Source organism: Phalangium opilio, unplaced genomic scaffold (genome assembly GCF_054372755.1).
Source record: "Phalangium opilio isolate 3A_F unplaced genomic scaffold, DU_Popi_V2 ptg000105l_1, whole genome shotgun sequence".
In the NCBI taxonomy this organism is placed as follows: Eukaryota; Metazoa; Arthropoda; class Arachnida; order Opiliones; family Phalangiidae; genus Phalangium; species Phalangium opilio.
In genome coordinates, this window is record NW_028324207.1 from 475,037 (window position 1) to 494,191 (window position 19,155).

Genomic DNA, 19,155 nt, shown 5'->3' on the forward strand with positions numbered 1-19,155 from the left:
TTGTGGTTGGTACACTTCTCACGAATATAACTATTATATACTTCTGATAACACTTATTAAGTGTTATTGGATGCTCAACGTTGCGAATAAATATTTCGCATATTAAAATAGTCTGGAGGTAGGTAACAATGAATCTTATTTTAAAATTCTTACCAAAAAAAATAAAAGTTATAGAACTTTAACCATACTCCGAACGCGGTGTAGGCCTACTGGTAGATAAAATAAATGATCTATCAGCTATCTGTAAACGATTTTCCACTAAACCCATCTTCAATCTCGGTATTCTTCGAACAAACTTACCTCAAGCGAAACGAAACGCAACGCAACTTGTTAGATTTTGGGAGCCCTTTGGAAAAAGAACGAAAAAAAAATGTGCAAGAGACAATTTACCACCTTGGACTAGAACCAAGAGTAGATCTACTTTTGCTAGAACCAAAAATATACTAGCCGTACCATTGATAAACCAATGAAAACGTCGCCATAATTGACCCCTTTTCAAAGGTCGGGGTTTAAAATAGAGTCTGGACCTTGACCACTTTGTTGACTTGGATTCAAAGACTGGCTTCGAACAAAACGACTTTGGTGGACTGCATGGCAACTTTCTTAAACTATTCCTTAGGACCAGTGACCCCCTAGTGTCCATAATAATACACTGGTCTCAGGACTGTTCCCCCTTAGTTTACCAATAAATAAACTGTTCCCGAGGACCAGTACTCCCACTAATTGAATTTAAAACTGGTCCAAGCCAATTGAAGCCATTAATAAACTGATTTTAGGCTAGAGGAATTAAGTGGGCTATTTCCCAGACAGGTCTTAACCCAATATCAAGCAAACGACACTGCGTCCCCATCCCACCATTCGAGTCTCTCTTTAAATGCTCCTAGATTCAACGGATATACCTCCTTTAATCTAAAGAGAGAAAATGTTTTTAAGAAATGATAGCGAAGGTCCAAGGCCCTATAGCTAAGAGTATAGCAATAGCTGTAAATTACCAGCGACTGAGAAGAGATTTATCGAGATCGGAAATAGATTTCCACTCTGTTTATCCAGCTCCCTATATATTGGGGTTGGTACTAAAGGGGTGAAATTCACCTACACCATCTTTCAAGACTCCCAATGTACCATCACCCAATTTGGGCAAAGTGTCGGTGTACCTATCCTTTCCCCCGTCCGTGATGAATTACGTAGTAAGACCAGAGTGTTGCGAGGGTTAGGGTATATACGACTAGGTTCTTTTCCAAAATCATTGCCAAACTCTCAATCTGCCAGACTGACTACCCTCAAAATTGATCATTAGTTATATTAAATAATAAATTTCGTCTCCTAACATTTATCCTCCTTTAAAAATAATTTTCCAGGAAAAGAGAGAGAGCTGGAAATAATGTAATTTAATCATATAGACCATTTTGATGTAACTGAGAGGGAAAGACAAGGTTTTTGGCGCCTGAGCTGTAGTCTTTTTGTATCATGAGAGTGCGAAGGATTACCTACCCCCTTTGTTACATCGAAAAGGTCTATTATTTAAAAAAAACCATTTGAAGTATTAATTTTCTGAGGCCAGGTTTAGATCTACATTTTAAAATTGGAAATCAAGACCATTGCGAAACAGGATTCGCTTTACAAATCCACTTAATATGTTTGCTAATAATTTATCAATGACTGTCTAATTCAACGCGTAAAATTTACACTCCCAGATGGAACCACATTGAAGGTACGAATTAAATTCTATTTCTTAACTATACATGTACAGTAATGACTTATTTTTCAGTCTCACGACATCTGCTGCTGTTCCTAGTAACCTTTGAACCTTCCCTCCCCTCGGGCGTCGCATTTTTGATACGTGCATCGCCGTCGCGCCATTCTTTATACGAAAACGAATTCAGTGAGACAATTTTTATTTTTTGAAGAAACAAAGCGAGTCGCGAGTGCTGAATTTTAATGATGTTTCTCGATTTAGAAACATAAATCTTTCGGTCCAAGATGCCCAAAAGTGAAGGAAAGAAAGAGAGAGAGGCGGACAGAACGATCTGATTCGAATTTGTCTTTGAAAGATGACTTTTCAATGGTTACCGCGGGCCTGCAGCGGCCTGTTTCAACTTCACAAGGGTGGATTTCTTTCCAAGTGGAACACTCCAAGACGTTTCAACTTCCGTCGGGCTCCAGCGGACCTAATGGGTATGTTTTAAGACGTTTCGATGTTGATTTTTCAAGTGTTTTAGTTTGTAACTTTGTAAGTGAGTAGGCTATTTCGGTATCGCTAGGAGTTAAGGAAAAATCAGCCTTCCACCACGCTATTCGCGATTTGATTTAGCGTATTTCATAAGTATAGTTTCAATCTACCGTCGAAATAGACTAAAAATTTCGAATGAAAGGTTTATTGTATGTTTCCCAAAAATGTATCTGAAATGATTGCTATTTATTATTAATTACAATTTTTAAAATCGCGAATTCATACCAAAATAAGAGTTTATAGCGTGTATTACAAAGAACCATAATGTTTACCAAAATTTATCCTAATATGACCCCACTCATTACGAAAACAGATGTCCTTGCCATTAGGTTTTTTTTTAATTTAAAGAACTCTGCGCACGTAAAAAACCTCTTAACCGTACTACGTCTATGATGTGTGTAGTGTAAACAAAGCCAAGTATTGGTTTAATTATCCTAACTCTGTCTTCAATACCATAGAAGCAAAGTTCCAACCACAACTTCGTAAGAAACTTCCTTATACTATACAGTGTGTTTCTGAAAATTCAGCCATAAATTAAGGGGGATGTTCTTTGGACGATTTTGAGTCGAAAATATAACTTAATTGATATTTTGCCCTGACCGTACCACGTCTATGATGTGTGTAGTGTAAACAAAGCCAAGTATTGGTTTAATTATCCTAACTCTGTCTTCAATACCATAGAAGCAAAGTTCCAACCACAACTTCGTAAGAAACTTCCTTATACTATACAGTGTGTTTCTGAAAATTCAGCCATAAATTAAGGGGGATGTTCTTTGGACGATTTTGAGTCGAAAATATAACTTAATTGATATTTTGCCCTGAGGGACACTGATTTCGAGTTAAGATTGGAGTATTTTATGCATGACCCCTTAAATTTTATTAAGAAACTGAATTAGACAATTGTTTCTAATTTAGTTAAGGTGTCATCCCTAAAACACTCTTAGAATCATAACTCGAAAACAGTGTCCCTTATGGCAAACTAAATGGTGATAGAAGTTACAATTTCGACTCAAAATCGCCCAAATAACATCGCCTTTAATTATGGCAGACTTATCAGAAACACCCTGTATACTTACGTGTAACTTTCTTAAGGATCCTAGATCGCCAATCTGTGCTAAGCTTATTATCTTCTTTTATTATATTAAATGAAAATGGGATTGAACACTGACTATACTTGTATAGTTCACGCGTAATCTAGCGCTCGTATGGCGTGGGTGGTGAGTCATTGACTTTGTCTTTGGAGCCTGTAACTTTACGTAATCATAATAATATCATAATGTGGTATGGGCGAAAGAAATCTCTATTGTTGACTTTCTGACGTGGATGACACACGTACTTAAAAAAATATTGAAGCCATATACGTTTATTCAAGGCAGTTTGTGAAGACTATTTTCTTTTCTTTGAGGTTATACATTGAGTATTATAGCGCCGTGACATTATCAGGGCTGTAACCCTATCCTGAGTTGAATTCGATACCCTAGCTACGTCTTTCAAGACATGAGCTCCTTATACCGAGGATTAAAAGTGACTCCACCCCATTCCCTCAAAATGGCGGGCTAACATAGCAAGGCGCTCATTCAGGAACCGATAGCCCCTTTAATGTACAGAAGCAATTGTACGCGGGCTTTTTTCGCCATGTTCGCGGTTGAAACCACTCTGAGAGATAATTGGCAAACGCGGTCACGTGTAAGTCGGTCGTTTTAAGCTGAACCGTTTCTTTTTCCGGTTATTCCTTCCCGTCCCCCCTCTTTTACCAGGAATAAGCTAAGCCTATTTCGACTCAAGATGAAAAGAAAACGAAAAACTCATTAATGGCTTAGGGACAGCTTCTCGATCTCACTTGGAACATTCCGCTCTGTACCTAAATCTGAAAAAAATATATATATATAAGAGATTGAAGCGGACCAGACTCTAGAATAATAGTAGGTACTTAACGACAATTGCATAGTTGAGTTGGGACCAACATCGTGGGTGTTTCTTTTTTCTTTTCGTTCATGGGTCCTTGTGGTTTTTCTGTCAGAACCTTTTAGTCACTCCAGTCCTAAAGAGTGAAGATGGAAACGCTTAATTTAGGACCAAGGCTTAAGTTAACGCTAAAACTTCTTAAAGTGATTTCTTCGTATAAGAAAGTTACCAACTTATCACGCTTTTCTATAAGACAGTAACGTACTACGCCGCTTTCATAATATCTACTCCAAAGTCAAGTGAGGTTGGACCATACGTTTATAATATATGTTCCATAAGTATGACACTACCTATACTTCGTAATGCTGGAGAATTACAGCTCGAGCTAGTTCGAGAACGACGCCAGAATTGACTACACGCTCGATTTTGCAGTCCATCTTCCTTTTCAGTCTTTGACAGCGCCTCAACGAGAATCTATGACCTACTTCAATCACTTCATGACAAGCTCTCAGTAACCAGTGACAAACTTATGGAACATATCTTATGAACTTATGGTTGGACTACTACTTAATTCATAAATACTGCTTTGGGTGCACACAGAATTCAATTCTACACTGTAATTACTATCAGGGATAGATTTAATTTTAGAAGTAGGAATTTAGAACGATTAGCATTTACTTCAGTACGACTCTTAGCTTAGTATAGAGCCCCTCCCTCCAACACGTAACGAAAAGTTTAAATTATCTTATTGGCTCAATTAAACTACGTTTTGATGACATTGCTGACGAGGACGGCGAAAAATAGGTAGTTCCTTTATACCTCTGTCGCTATGACCCGCCTCTTCTTTCATACCCCTCCGTCCCGTGGAAGGGGGTCCGGGACTTTGACGTGCGCCCACATTACTCTGTTCTCCATTCCTACTTCTAAAATTAAATCTATCCCTTACTATTTGAGTTTTCTGCGACAATTATTACGTGACGTATCACGACGTAATTCCATATCTAAAGTATTTCCCTGAAAGGGTTGCGTCCTTGAACCTGACAAATTTTGATGAACTATGTTATGGGCGCCTTTTCGATAACTCTAGTGGTCCATAAGCGCACTCGCCGTCAATCATACTTCGTTATATTCTTTCATTTGTAGAAGAGGGTGATTGTGACGATTGATATTAAGCACCGGAAACATTATTTTACGTCTCTAGTTTAGTTAAAGCCATCAATTTAAGTTCTCAGATTTGAAATCTCGCCTTATGGAAGCAGTCAACACATTCAAATTTATTAAAGTCGACATCGCGAGACTGAAACGCGATCGCCGTTGACCTTCATCCTTGAAACAAAGACATCCTTTTATGTACATATTGGAATGCCTTTCAGAAGTGAATTAATTATGGCTATCTCGAAGTTATGAAATACTCTTATTTCACTTTAATAGTAATTCTGATTGCGAGCTTAAAGGAAAAGTTCAGGTAACATAACATTATACCTTAATAGAACGGCCTTTTTCTAAATATAAAAGTAAAATGATAATTACTTTGTTAAAAGAAATCATTTATTTTATTTGTGTTAATATTTTTCCTTTAATATTTAGAAAAGGCCGTTCTTTTAAGATATAATGTTATCAGTGATTGGTTTAATTTTAGAAGTAGGAATGGAGAACGGTTAGTATTTACTTCAGTCCGACTCATAGCCCCTCCCTCCAACACGTAACGAAAAGTTTAAATTATCTTATTGGCTAACTTTAAATCCGTTTTGAAGACGCGTTGCTGATGGGGACGGCGAAAAATACGTAATTCCTTCCTACCTCTGTCGCTATGACCCGCCTCTTCTTTTATACCCCTCGTCCCGTAGAAGGGGGTCCGGGACTTTGACGTGCGCCCACATTACTCTGTTCTCCATTCCTACTTCTAAAATTAAATCTATCCCTGATGTTATATTACCCGAACTTTTACTTTAGTTTCTTAAAACTCTTTAAACCAGATGCTGAAACCGTTATTTATTTTGACAAGCTTTATATTATCATAAAACCGATAAAAATTGTTTTCGATACATTATAGGCACGATGTACGTTCCCCTCATTATAAAGTCGCCATAGATATCGACAAAAATATGTCCGTAGTTGTATTAAGATTGTCAGTTATATATATATTCTTCAGTATATTAATGATATCTATGTGTTTGCCACACTCCAAATCCCCGCCAAAAAAAAAATTAAACTCTCTTGAAACTCTTTTCGAATAAAAGTTACGAAAATAAAAATAAATACATCTAGGTTTAGATTAAAGAAAGATAAAACAGTTTAAATCATCGTCAGTTCAAAAACAAACATTTAAAGAGAAGAGAAAATGCATTAAAGTCCGTCCTCGGAGAGCAAGAGAAGTGATGTCCCCTTAATGAAATGTAACCATGAGAAACACTGCAACAAGAAGTTTGACAATTCCAATTTACCTAATCTATATCTATATAAATCAAAGTCCTGACTGACTGAAGACTGACTGATAATCAACGCCCAGCCCTAACAGCTTGCTCTAGAAGGCTGAAAATTTGCAGGAACGTTACTCATAGATTTTTCCAATCCGCCGCCATCTTAATAAATGGCGCCCAGAAATGTAAAAAATCTTCTCTATGCAACAAAGTCCGCGCGTTACAACCGATTTCACAAATATTTAGTACATTGGTTTCCTTTGACCTATAGACGGGATGAATGGTTTTTTGGGTTCGATTTGTTGCCATCTTTTTAAATGGCGACCAGAAATTTAAAAACCCCTTCTTTATGGAATAATGTCTGCATGAAAAATAATAAAAAATGTCCCGACGAGCTGACGGGCAACGCCGAGTGCCTTCGCTCCTAGGGTGCTACAAAAATATTAGTCATCAGTAAAATCTACCCATTCTTTATATCATTTTGAAGGAATTTCTTATTACACGCGAGCGACGCCCCGGGTAACAGCTAGTTACTAAATAAAGATCTCAACAATTATGCATAATATTAAATGAAGATCGTAACAATTATCGTATTTCATTGGGTGTCATACTTCTTGTTGTGATATTACCTACGATACAGAGGAAATTCTGAAATTGACTCCCCCAGATTTGGTTGGCATTGGACCGAAAACCTTTTTCCATTTTTGTTTCGTTTTTTATTTATTATTTTTTTAGCAATTCCGCGACAACGGTTTCTGTTCATGGAAATGGCGTGCAAAGGCTTAAAATAGGGTTAGCGAATCTCAATTACGAAGCTGTCAAACGCGATTACGCTAGTCTTTTCCACAATCAAATGTATGGGCAAATTATTGGAATTTTTCTCTGGCTTGAAATTTTCGCTGACTCCTTCTAGACTGGCGTAATTAAGTACGGCCAAGAGAAAAATATAATAGAGAGTATTTTCTCTTGGTACGGTACGATACCTTACCACAAGTCACGTTTGACCACGTACAGTCTTCGATATACTTACGTAATATGTTACGTAACTACGTTTTAGACGAGGGACAAGGGGACATCAGAAAAACAACTTCCGTTAGAGGTATCGGGTTCAAGAAGGAAACGTGATATCCTCGCCACATTGCTACCCACATCAGTGGAAGTCCTTTTGGAAACGAGAGAAATATTACAAGCACCCATAAATTGTCTTTGCCTTTGACACCCGGTCACAAAAAGGGTGTAGTTTCAAGTTACATGGAATCTCAAATACCCTGAAAAGCACGTCATAAAGTCCATGATTTGAAGTAAACATTTCTACACTAGGAACTCTCTCCAGGCCAAACAGAATCCAATTTATGATACTATAAGTTCATAAGATATGTTCCCTAAGTTTGTCACTGGTCACTGAGAGATAGTCACGAAGAGACGTAGGTAAAGCGCTGTCAAAGGCTTAGTACAGACTAAATAGAAAGATGGATGTCCAGCAAAATTAACCGAGTGTATAGTCAATTTTCGCTTGTCATTCTCGAACTAGCTCTCATACGAAGTAAAGATAGTGTCATACTTATGGAACATATCTTATAAACTTATGCATGCTATGCGTTACTATCTACTCATAATTACCGTATTTGAAACCAATATCTTTCTTTTAAACAAGTGTTGTTTGGTTATAACGAAAAATATGTCCCTTTTCGTGAACCTTTCCTCGTTTTTAGCTGATAAGGAGTTAAAAACAAATACTGTGGTATTAAAAATACAAAATCTACATTGTTATGAATTTTTAAGCCGAAAAATCACTTATAATTCATCATTGAAGCGTGATTCTACCCACAAATTTTTCTTGAGTACCAAAATACTGTTAAAAATAGCCCTATTATGTAATATGTCGGTATTCACGAATTAGAAGCCTGCACGCTCCTAAGCCTTTGCCTTTTATTTTTCTTCCTTCAGAGTTCCTGTCGCGGTTGAAGAGGCAATCACGCATTGTACGATCATTGAAAGGGGAACTAGATTTATTTCTCTCGGTCACTTATTCATAAGAATGTCATAGCTGATATGATATGTTTTGGATCCGGATCACTGCTATCAGAAGCAAAAATATATATATTATTCGTACATTTTTCTCCATTCGAGATAAGAATAGCGTAGAAGCGTGAGGGGTGTTGGGGAAGTGATTCTTTGACAATTGACGCCCTGAGGTTCGATCCAAACTGAGTCGTCCCTATATCGAGAATTTACGTCTTTATCCTTTGAATATTCATAGAATTTTGAGTCTATTAACCGGACGGTAGTTCATGAAACCTTGGGTGTTTCTGATAAGTCTGGCATAGTTTAAGGGGGATGGATGTTCTTTGGGCGATTTTGAGTCAAATATGTTCTATGAGATTTTACCGACCGGGACACTGTTTTCAAGTTAAGATTGGAGTATTTTACGGATAGTATATTCAAGGGTTAATTTAACGGACTCATATTGAGGTTTACATTATACAAAATGTGCTTTGTTATGTAGGCCATTTCAAGAACACATTTTTTTCTTCTTTTCCTTAACTTGACCTTATTCCCTAGAGGACGCGAGTCATTTTGACGGATGATGACCTTTTCAGAGCAAGGAACTTTTGATTCTGACCTTTCTTTGATGCCTTTGAAATTTGGGGTAGGGTAGTAAACATAAATAGACATTGCGTAATGATTTCGTACGCAACTTTTGCCCTCATGAACCCAAAATTATCAATCGAAACGTTGGATAAATGACCTTTTCAGACCGAGGAACTTTTGATTGTGACCTTTCTTTGATGCCTTTGAAATTTAGGGTAGGGTAGTAAACATAAATAGGAATTTCGTAATAATTTTCTACACAACTTTTGCCCTCATGAACTAAACAAATTCTAATCGAAACGTTGGATAAATTCAGGCGTTTGAAAAGAAACGAGTCGAGGCATTGAACCTAAGTTTTGAAGGAAAATATGACCCCAACTGTGTCATATGATAAAGTGCAAGTAAAAATAGCTTAAATTGGTCCGAATGCGTTCAGTATAGATAAATACGCGTTTGGGAATTGAAGGCGTTAGGCTCGTAAAAGCAGTATGAGCAGATAAAACACACTAAATTCTGTTTCCTTCGGCAATAAAACCTTCCAATAACTTTATTCTAGGAAACTTTCCTCCCTAAAAAGTGAATTTTCGATAAAATTTATATTACTTTTATGTCGTCGTATAAATTATCATTCTTTGAAAGCAAGATCTGTAGTCATCGAGCAACGTGGATAGCACCAAATTTCGACGAAACGGTCATTGCAACGCGAATTTTGGTAGCTTCGAAGCCGCTTAAAGACTATAGTGTATATTACTAGTGGTTTTATGTTATTTTTGAGAAAAAAAATGTGACATTTTAAGAACAGAAATATAACTTAAGTAATGAAATTCGTTGTGTTTTGTCTGAGCTCTTTCGCGAGGTAATATGGGATTAATAGAAAAGTGAATGCAATTCTAAAAGTTTTACATTAATTCAATAAAAATAGTGGTTTAATTATACTTTAAAATAATTAAATACGATGTATTATTTATTTTAGCTTATAATTCTAAAGCTGGATCGTCTATGTATTTTTAACACAAGTGCTATTAGAAAAAGCAAACATTCAGGGTGAGGCCTCGTAATGTATTTTCAATACAACGCCTGTAGAAATGTTTAACTTACAATACACCAATGTTCTGGGTGAAGCTACAATATATGCGCTTTATGTTATTTTTAAGGGAAGGGAAGTTTTAAAGAGTTTTTCAATTATTTTTAATTGAATTTATAGATTAAGCTTAAGTTAAAACAAGTTAGAAAAATATTAAATACAACTTATTTTCAAAAAAGGGTCTCCATCGATTGAGCCAGAATCCCACCATAATTGAGCACTGCTTTCATAAAGATATAAAAAATATAATTAAGAAAAATATAAAAACAGCAATTTCGTGCTCTGCTATTACGTTTCCTTTGTAAGTGTTGACGTAATTTTCCCAGGAATATTAAACAGAACTCCCCGCTAAATATTAATATTTTTAATATAAAACGTTGGCATAAATGTTCACGCTCAAATTTTTTCAATTCTTGGGAATTCAATGAATGCGTAATCGAAAACCGTTTTCCGGCACCGTTCTCCCTCCATCAACCATTTAATAAGATTCTGTGTCGTTACATCTTGCTAACAAATATCTCTCTCCCTCTCTCAATCTCTCTTACCCCCTTCTCTCGCTCTCTCTCTCCCTCTTTATCTCTTTCTCTCTCACTCCCCTCTCTTTCGAGCAAGAATAACAGATACGATTACTGGATGACCTACATTGCGTTCTGTCCTGATTCCCACTATAATTCTTGACCAGTGGGCCCGGTTAAGCTGACGGTCTTGCAATCTAAAAGATACAATTGCTGTGAGAAATTTATTTGTCTATATTCAAGGTTTTAAAAGAAGTTCAGTCTTCGTATGGATGTTGTTTAGCAAGAAAAATGTATGTACTTATATAAGGGAAGGTTTACTTTCTAAGAAGGATTTATTGTATAGTAAATAACCGAAGCAGAATGATTGTGTTGTCTAGATACAACCATAAGTAAAATAATTCACTTCACTATTATATGTTATTGGTAGATTTTTGGGAGCAACGTTTCAAAATTTTTACAAAAGAGAAAACAATTTTGTAGAAATTTTATGTCCTAACTTGATTTATTTTCCTGTATACGAGAAAATACTAGAATATTCTCGGGACTAGGAAGTTAGAGCGTAATTACTTTATTCGTGGCACTACGTAGTACGTAAGTAACAACGGTCGTTATCGCGTGGCCGGGTCAGGGACTTGGCATTTCTGCCATGTATATGTGCATCGACCGAGTTTCTGACCATTTCCAGGACTCCAGCAATAGCTATTCATTCTACTTTCGCTTTGAAATAAACACGTTCCATCCGTAAACACAGCCAAAACTCTAGTTTCCTCTTTGTTGCGCGTCTTTTCTAGCAGTTCATGATGGCGAAAGTGTTTCCTAAAGAAGATGTTTCCCCATCTTACATTTTCCGGAAGTTGGCCCGCATTTTTAAAGAAGCCTTGAAAACTTTTCTGACAAGGTCCAGCCAAGTTTTCAGTCCTCTATATATTTATATTTATATATATATTATTTTATAAATTTAATAATATTAATATTATTGTCTGTACAGGGTGTTTCTAGTACGTCTGACCAGGGATATATTTAATTTTAGAAGTAGGAATGGAGAACGGTTAGTATTTACTTCAGTCCGACTCATAGCCCAGTATAGAGCCCCTCCCTCCAACACGTAACGAAAAGTTTAAATTATCTTATTGGATCACTTAAACTACGTTTTGATGACGTTGCTGACGGGGACGGCGAAAAATACGTAATTCCTTTTTACCTCTGCCGCTATGACCCGCCTCTTCTTTCATACCCCTCCGTCACGTGGAAGGGGGTCCGGGACTTTGACGCGCGCCCACATTACTCTGTTCTCCATTCCTACTTCTAAAATTAAATCTATCCCTGGTCTGACATAAATTAAGAAGTAACATTTTCGACTCAAAATTGCTCAAAGAACATCCCCCTTAATTTATTGCAGACTTATCAGAAACACCCTGTATAATGTAGATATAACCAGAGTCAGCACTTTATATAGATATAACGTTTTGTTGCTTTATTCAATATTTTGCTTGATAAAATTGAAGGTTAACCCGAGTTATTGATTTTCCCTTCAGATTTCCTAGAAGTTTTAGTTTTACTTTGGGGTTATTATATGACATACACGATAATCTAGAATTAATTACGGGGTTTGCCCGCCGACGTAACGTCTTCCTGGCCTTTCATAAATCAAGGAAATTCCGCATTGTGAAGGAAAATTCCAAGAAAAGCGAGGTTGCGTTTATGAAAATAATGGCATTTCTCCGGGGTAAAGCTTAAAGCGTATACGGATGTTTTAGTTATTTTTCTAGATGAAAAGATGGCAAAGGGCATATTGAAACCAAAAACAGTAAATTCGTCAACATAGGAAGCAATGGGTTATGGATTTCTGGTCTATACTCACGGGGAGTCTGGGAAACTTCGATTAAACCAATGGATGGCTGCGCTGTAGTCCACGCTTAAATGAAAATTATTTAATTTTCTTTTTATCAAGAAGTGATATCTAGTTTATTATTATTTTCAGCTTTTTACATTTTAAATCGTAATATTTCCACTACACGCGTAATCATCCTTCGCTTTAAGCTTCGTCATGGCATACAGAATATTTCTGTATCTCTTTACCTCTTCTTACTAAAACCAAGAAGTGATATCTAGTTTATTAGGGAGAAGGTATAAATTCACCACATTTCCAGCTTTATCTCCAGTCCAAACGTAGGTCCGGAGTTAATCCCCGTCTCTAAATTACAACCAGCATCTCATTGGTTCTTGAAAACTCACGTCAGCGCGACGCGAATGACGAAAATTCCGTATTTTCCGACTGAGAAGAGGCGAAATAGCCCGGCCTCCTTTTACGTCTCCCCTTGTATTTTCAAAGGGGGACTGGGACTATGGCGCTCGAATACTAATATCTTCTCCCTAATAAACTAGATATCACTTCTTGCTTTTATATTTAGAAAAATGTCGACTGTTATTTTGGGTTTAATACAATTTTCTAATACGCGACTGTATAGTAAAATTCGACCATTTATGTTACAAACTTTCGAAGCAAACTTAATTAAATACTATAGTATTAAGGGGGTGAATTTGTACCGTTAAACTGGGTAAGGGTAAAATTAATGAAGTAATTAAAAATATTGCCTGGACCGGGCTAGACGATTAAGCCTCGTATATTACACCTTCACAGAACGGGTTAAACCCGAGGGAATTCCATTAAATCGCGTTAATATAACTTCCCAAAACCTTATCAACTTGGACTAGGTTAATAAGCTTTTTTCCCATCGTTTTTAATCTTAAGTACAAGTCCCTTTTATTATTCAAATTAGGCTTAGGAAAGAAAAATTATACATGCAGGGTTCGTCATTTTCTGCCCTGGTTATAGGTTATTCCAAGGGCAGCGGGGTTTCGCCCTAGATGCGCTTGGATCTCGGGCCTCGGAGGCCTAACTGCATGGCTCTTCTTAATTACACGCCAGGCTGATTCGATTAAGATTTCCAAAGCTATCAAAAGAGATTGTTCGAAATTCTAAGCAAAGAAAAGTAAACTGAATATACAAGAAGTTCTTTAAGTTTTTTTCTTAAACAAGCGTCGAATTTTCTAACTTTATTTAATATACCTTTTATCAGATGGGGATTATAGAAGAAGGGTGACACTCTGTATCCTCTTAATACTTAAGTTATGTGACACGATTCTTCCCGAACCCATCCCTTTTTGTTTGCTCTTATCAAACTTCAGATGGGCATCGCACCGTGCTAGGGTGAATTTTATAACTGTTTGGTACTAAATGCACAGGAATCAACCCACAAACCTCGTCTTGGCAAAAATCCACAAGAGCGCCTTTCCAAATATAATTATTTATATTTGCAAAGTGTTAAGTATATAACACTTCTCTCCAAGAGAAGTATTATATACTTCTGATTTTATTCCTCGAACGTTTACTGGTTCGCTTATTTTTTTCTTCGTTAAACACGAAGCTATGAATTCCTAATTTTTAAATAAACTTCAATTTCAAACCGTCACCCCCTTTTTCTTATCATTTGTTATTTAAATTTTATGTAGGAATGGATTATTTAACTTAAATATTTATAATTTTATTTATTATTAACAGTTGGTTAATAAATACATATTTTTTTTAAACGTGGTGTCTCCTTGCATGTATTTATATGTATGGGAAGGATGCAAAGTCGGCGATTCCGCACATATTTCTGCGGTTTCTAGCGATCCTGTTTAATTATGAATTAATTTAATTATTGATCTTTAACTCTAAAATAAATTTTCGATTATTTAAGTGGCTTTAAAACCAACCTGATGTATCCATTTTCACCCCAATTGGCACCTGTAAACCAAAATAATTTGAATTAGTTCGGTTAATTGTGGTTTCTTATATAGATTTTCTTTAATTACCCCAAGAGTTCTTGATGGTCCAATAATCTTGTCCGTTTTCAGTACCATATCCAACTAAGAGGACAGCGTGGTTGACAAATTGGTTGCAGTTGTTTTCGATAAAAACTCCACGGCTGTTAAATTTCAAAATATATATAGTTTAAAAGGATTCAACAACGGAAGTAATGAAATGGTTATTACGAATATGCAGAGAAGTTATCGTTAACGTAGACAGCAACGGAAATTGGTCCGTATTTGTACAAATACTCCTTCAAAGTCGCTTCGTCACCCTTGGGTACATCGTAGAAATCGGTGATCTTGGTAACGACGCAACCGCTGTTGTATCTGCATTGTTTTTTCTGTAAAATTATATCAGAACTTAGTATTTGTATAGGGATGGTAATTATCTATGGATACTTACCACGTTCTCGTAACCGTAGCAGTTCAATCTTTCAATTCCGAAATCCTTGACGTACTTGTAGGCATCGTTAGGCCATCCACCGCCGCAACCTTGGGTACCGTAATTTGCGGAGCAATCCAAAAGTTGTTGCTCGCTCAAGTCAACGGCTTGACCAGTCTTGATAGCCCAGGCTCCTTCGAGAGCTCCGGCTACGGCAAAGGTCCAGCAGGAACCGCAAGTCTGTTGGTTTTTGACGGAAGTAACGGCGCCAGAGTTTCTCCAGTCGTGAGAAGCGGGAGCGGCACGGGCACTGATTTGTAATTCAGCTGGAACAGGGTTGATGGTACGGTTAGCTGGGGCACGGAATCCGCAAAGTTTTTGAACGATCTCTTCTTGGGTCTGTGTTATATACCGAAGAATTGAAATTTGTAATTGAATTCTATAGGAAAGCGCGGTTACTTATATACCCAATCGGTGTACTCGTTGACGGCCTTCTTGTAAGAGTGGACACCCATATCGGCGGCTAAGTTGTGCTCCAAGATACTCTTAACGTTCCTTTCCCATGACAAACGCTTTTGATTTTCGTGGGCATCACTTTGGAATTCTTTCTTGAACGTTTTCTGATGCGTAATGTTGAGAATTAGGCTTAGCTCATTTTACCTATTAGATGTATTTATACCTTAAAAGTGGCCCAATGATGGTGAAGGTTTGGATCGGCGGCTTGGCAAATGCCGAAAGCGGCTGCTAACAAAATGAAACTCCACCTTACCATCTGTTAAAAGTGAAAAATAGAATTAACTCCCTATTTAGGCATCTATTTTTGGGGCCTGGTCCTTTTAAATTAAGCTCATAAATTAATTAAAACCTCCCGCACAACGGTTAGCCATTTTAATTAACCAATGGGAACCGACCTAATAATCTCTAATGCGATTAGGGTGCTTTTAACAATTTAAGCAATCATTTGAATTAAAATTAGGAACCTTAGTAATTAAGATAACGGCGAAGAAGCCTTTATTTACCTAGCGCCAAATCATCTTATATTTAAAACCCTCGTTCCTAGGAGAGAGAGAGAGAGAGAGAACCCTTTTAATATCGCTTCCTAGCTGATTGTATTGTACTATCTTAGCACAAAAAATTAAGTCAAAATCCTATTCTTTTACGGTCGTACGACGTATACGTTGCAAGGTGCTAAGAAAGTATAATTTCTAATAAGAAGGAATACATCTCTTTGAAGATACTTTAGTTAAAGAGAAGTGGTTCGGAAAGAGGCCTTATACTTCCTTGAAATAGCGAAAGCGTTTTAATAACGAAAGTCTTAGTTGCGCTAATCTTTACGAAGGAAAATAATAAGAGAAACAAACTTCACGAAGAAAATATGCCATTCTTCCAAGCTTTTAATGAATTTAACTCTTTTCTTAACTTCGTTTCGGACAAAGACTAACAGCTGTAAATGAAAACTAACTGACTTGGCTATCTGATACGGGGAATTTTAAAAAGCATGGATGAAAAGATATGGATAATTTATCCACTGTTGTTTTCACTAACAAAATATTGCAATGAACGATATTTTTACTTACGTTTGTAGATCACAAAAACTTGTAAAGTGAATGGATCTATGGGTACCCTTGTTTTTATACTCTGCTTTATGGGTATTCATAACAAAATTATTAATTGCATTGTCGTCTTTTCTATTGTTTTTCGTGAAATCTATTTTTTTGATTGACAATTTGATGAATATCCAATTCGTATTTGCGTGGCGTAAATGTTTCGAATATTTGTGTCATGGTAAATAGGTTAAAATTTTCATTTGCATAATTAGATTAACTCGTATTTAATTATCAGTTAATTACTACTTTGTAGAAGATATAACGAAGGTGGTGATAAATTACTTGGAAAACAAGTTCATAAATTAACTGGGAAGACACTTTGAAATTACGAAATGATGTTCTTAGGTTGACTGATGGTTGTTTGTAACTCAGGTGTTTTATCGCCTCGATCGTAAAGCCAGCCTGAATCGTTTATAACGATTTTGACAGATTAAATCGAAGTCCTTTTCGATATCATTAATTTCGTAAAGAACGCATTGCGTTTCTCTGTCAAATATACTGGAATATAGCACTTTTGATGTTTAAAATATAATGAATAATTGGGTTAAATATTACTGGGTTGATAATTATAAATGTATGTCACTTTTAAGACTAGGACAAATTAGAGTAAACACTATCACATCTGGCGAAAAAATACGGTGTACGTGGACTTACGCTCTCTTATGACAATTATTAAGTACAATTTGAGTAATTATCCTTGAAAATCTAGGTATAAATAGATCAGGATTCACTATGGTATCCTCACACTCCAATCGGATTGGAACTCAAGGTAAAAATTATTTTCTTGTTAATTTTTAATCTGAAATTCTGACTTTGTATTTTTTACTTCTTAGATGAACGGTGTCCTCGTACTTGTTCTCGGTGTTTCGGCGTTGCAGTTGGCGTTGGGTGCCGATCCGAAGCTTGACCCTCACTGGGCCCAATTTAAGACCAAACACGGCAAGGAATATTCCAACGAGGCTGAAGAAGCGCAGAGAAGAGAAATTTTCGAAAGTAACGTAAAGCACGTTGCCGAACACAATGCTCTCCATGACGCGGGACTAGTATCCTACGCCAAGTCAGCCCATCATCCTCACGGCGATAAAGTAATATAAAATATAAATACCTGTCTAACATCATCTTGAACCGATACTTTCCTCCCAGACCTTCGAAGAACTGCAGAGTACCATTCTCGCAACCAAAACAAAATTCCAAGTTATTCCTCCATCCGACACTTCCCAGAATTTTTCCTCCGTTATTAGTAACAGAGGACACTGGTGGGTTGATTGGAGACCTACACGCGTAACTAGCGTCAAGGACCAAGGTGGTTGCGGTTCCTGTTGGACGTACTCAGTCACGGTATGTTTCAAATTGGCGCTTCGAAATTTGGTTGAAAGATGTTGAAAGTTTGTTACCTAAAAACAGGGCGCTGTGGAAGGACATCTACCTAGAATCAACAAGCAGTTGAAGGACCTTAGTAACCAACAGCTTGTGGATTGCGCGTCTGACCGTCGCGGGGAAACTGGTACGTTTTCGAAAGTGTATTTTAAAACAGATAGACTTCAACTCGAAATATTTGTACTTAACAGGTGGTGACGGATGTAACGGAGGATGGCCACAAAGCGCCTTTCAATATGTCGAGAAGTATGGTCTACAAAGTCAAAGTTCCTATCCTTATAAGGCCAAGGTAGGTAAAATACAATAATGAGTAATTACGGAATTAACCTTCATATTTTACCTTTCAGCAAGAAAATTGCAAGTACAACTCCGGCAGTGTCGTCGACGGTACCAGAATCAAGGGTTACGTTGATATCGCACCTTCTGGGGATGAGATGGCTCTAGAAAACTTCGTCGGTCCATATGGGCCAGCGTCAGTAGCTATCCATGTCAACAGCAACTTCATGAACTACAAGTAAAACGGATGGACAAAATCTTGTTGCAAAACAGTTACACTAAAATCTTTTTTAAAATTATATTTAGATCCGGAATTTTCGACGACCCAAATTGTAGCAAAGATGTCAATCACGGAGTTCTCATTGTTGGATACGGTAATATTAGTGGTTTAAATATTAAAATCTCGAGTGTGTGTATCTTTAATAAGTTTGAGTGATTCATTCATAGGTCGGGAGAACGACATGGATTACTGGATTGTGAAGAACAGCTGGGGTAATTAATTAATGAAATAGTAATGTTAAGTTTTCCTCGGTGATAGTTGCAAAATTAAATTCCGGTGTTTCTTCCGTACTTTCATCAACTTTCAGGTCCAAACTGGGGTGATAAAGGATACATTCGCATGCGCAGAAAGTCCAATAACATGTGCGCCATTGCATCCTACGCTTCATATCCCAAGATGGAATGAGACGACAAGTTAATTTCAAAAATGTTACTCTGTTACACGTAATGTTATATATTAAAATAAACAAATAAGCATTGAAAAATATGAACTTATTTCTAACATATACTTACTTTCCTATTCGTACAATCAAGAACCCAAATACGTTCTGAGAACGTATGAATATCCACCTGAAGTTTCCATGAGCACATACTTTTGCACTGTCTATATCAGTTCTTCCTATAATTTAG

The 19,155-nt window shown here is 36.8% G+C and overlaps 2 protein-coding genes across 5 annotated transcripts; one reads left to right on the plus strand and one right to left on the minus strand.

Annotated features, from left to right (window-relative positions):
• Positions 1–287: 287 nt before the first annotated feature.
• LOC149625075 (cathepsin L-like proteinase) lies at positions 288–19,010 on the plus strand. Of its 4 annotated transcripts, XM_089851840.1 has the most exons (12): positions 288–1,711; positions 1,769–1,882; positions 1,958–2,175; positions 17,303–17,362; positions 17,427–17,678; positions 17,737–17,931; positions 17,998–18,097; positions 18,162–18,259; positions 18,318–18,484; positions 18,553–18,620; positions 18,694–18,738; positions 18,834–19,010. In XM_089851840.1, exons 5-12 carry the CDS (start codon positions 17,427–17,429, stop codon positions 18,929–18,931), a joined length of 1,023 nt encoding a protein of 340 aa, XP_089707966.1. In that variant the 5' UTR covers positions 288–1,711; positions 1,769–1,882; positions 1,958–2,175; positions 17,303–17,362; the 3' UTR covers positions 18,932–19,010. The 4 variants fall into 4 exon arrangements, with proteins under 4 accessions (XP_089707966.1, XP_089707967.1, XP_089707969.1 ...); XM_089851841.1 differs by lacking the exon at positions 288–1,711 and having other exon boundaries at positions 1,724–1,882; XM_089851843.1 differs by lacking the exons at positions 288–1,711; positions 1,769–1,882; positions 1,958–2,175 and adding an exon at positions 15,618–17,233.
• LOC149625076 (cathepsin L-like proteinase) lies at positions 14,290–15,794 on the minus strand. Its single transcript, XM_089852062.1, has 7 exons — positions 15,666–15,794; positions 15,454–15,606; positions 15,008–15,385; positions 14,788–14,945; positions 14,608–14,720; positions 14,509–14,539; positions 14,290–14,426 (listed from the first exon to the last, which is right to left on the minus strand). Exons 1-7 carry the CDS (start codon positions 15,756–15,758, stop codon positions 14,363–14,365), a joined length of 990 nt encoding a protein of 329 aa, XP_089708188.1. The 5' UTR covers positions 15,759–15,794; the 3' UTR covers positions 14,290–14,362.
• Positions 19,011–19,155: the final 145 nt, after the last annotated feature.

Excerpts from the sequence above, each read along its gene's own strand:
- LOC149625076 (XM_089852062.1), bottom strand. The coding sequence starts at position 15,758 with ATGGTAAGGTGGAGTTTCATTTTGTTAGCAGCCGCTTTCGGCATTTGC. Across the intron at positions 14,946-15,007 it reads GCTACGGTTACGAGAACGTG|AAAAAACAATGCAGATACAA; the intron begins GTAAGTATCCAT and ends ATAATTTTACAG. Across the intron at positions 14,721-14,787 it reads GATAACTTCTCTGCATATTC|CCGTGGAGTTTTTATCGAAA; the intron begins GTAATAACCATT and ends GAAATTTAACAG.
- LOC149625075 (XM_089851840.1), top strand. The coding sequence starts at position 17,427 with ATGAACGGTGTCCTCGTACTTGTTCTCGGTGTTTCGGCGTTGCAGTTG. Across the intron at positions 18,098-18,161 it reads TGACCGTCGCGGGGAAACTG|GTGGTGACGGATGTAACGGA; the intron begins GTACGTTTTCGA and ends TGTACTTAACAG. Across the intron at positions 18,739-18,833 it reads GATTGTGAAGAACAGCTGGG|GTCCAAACTGGGGTGATAAA; the intron begins GTAATTAATTAA and ends ATCAACTTTCAG.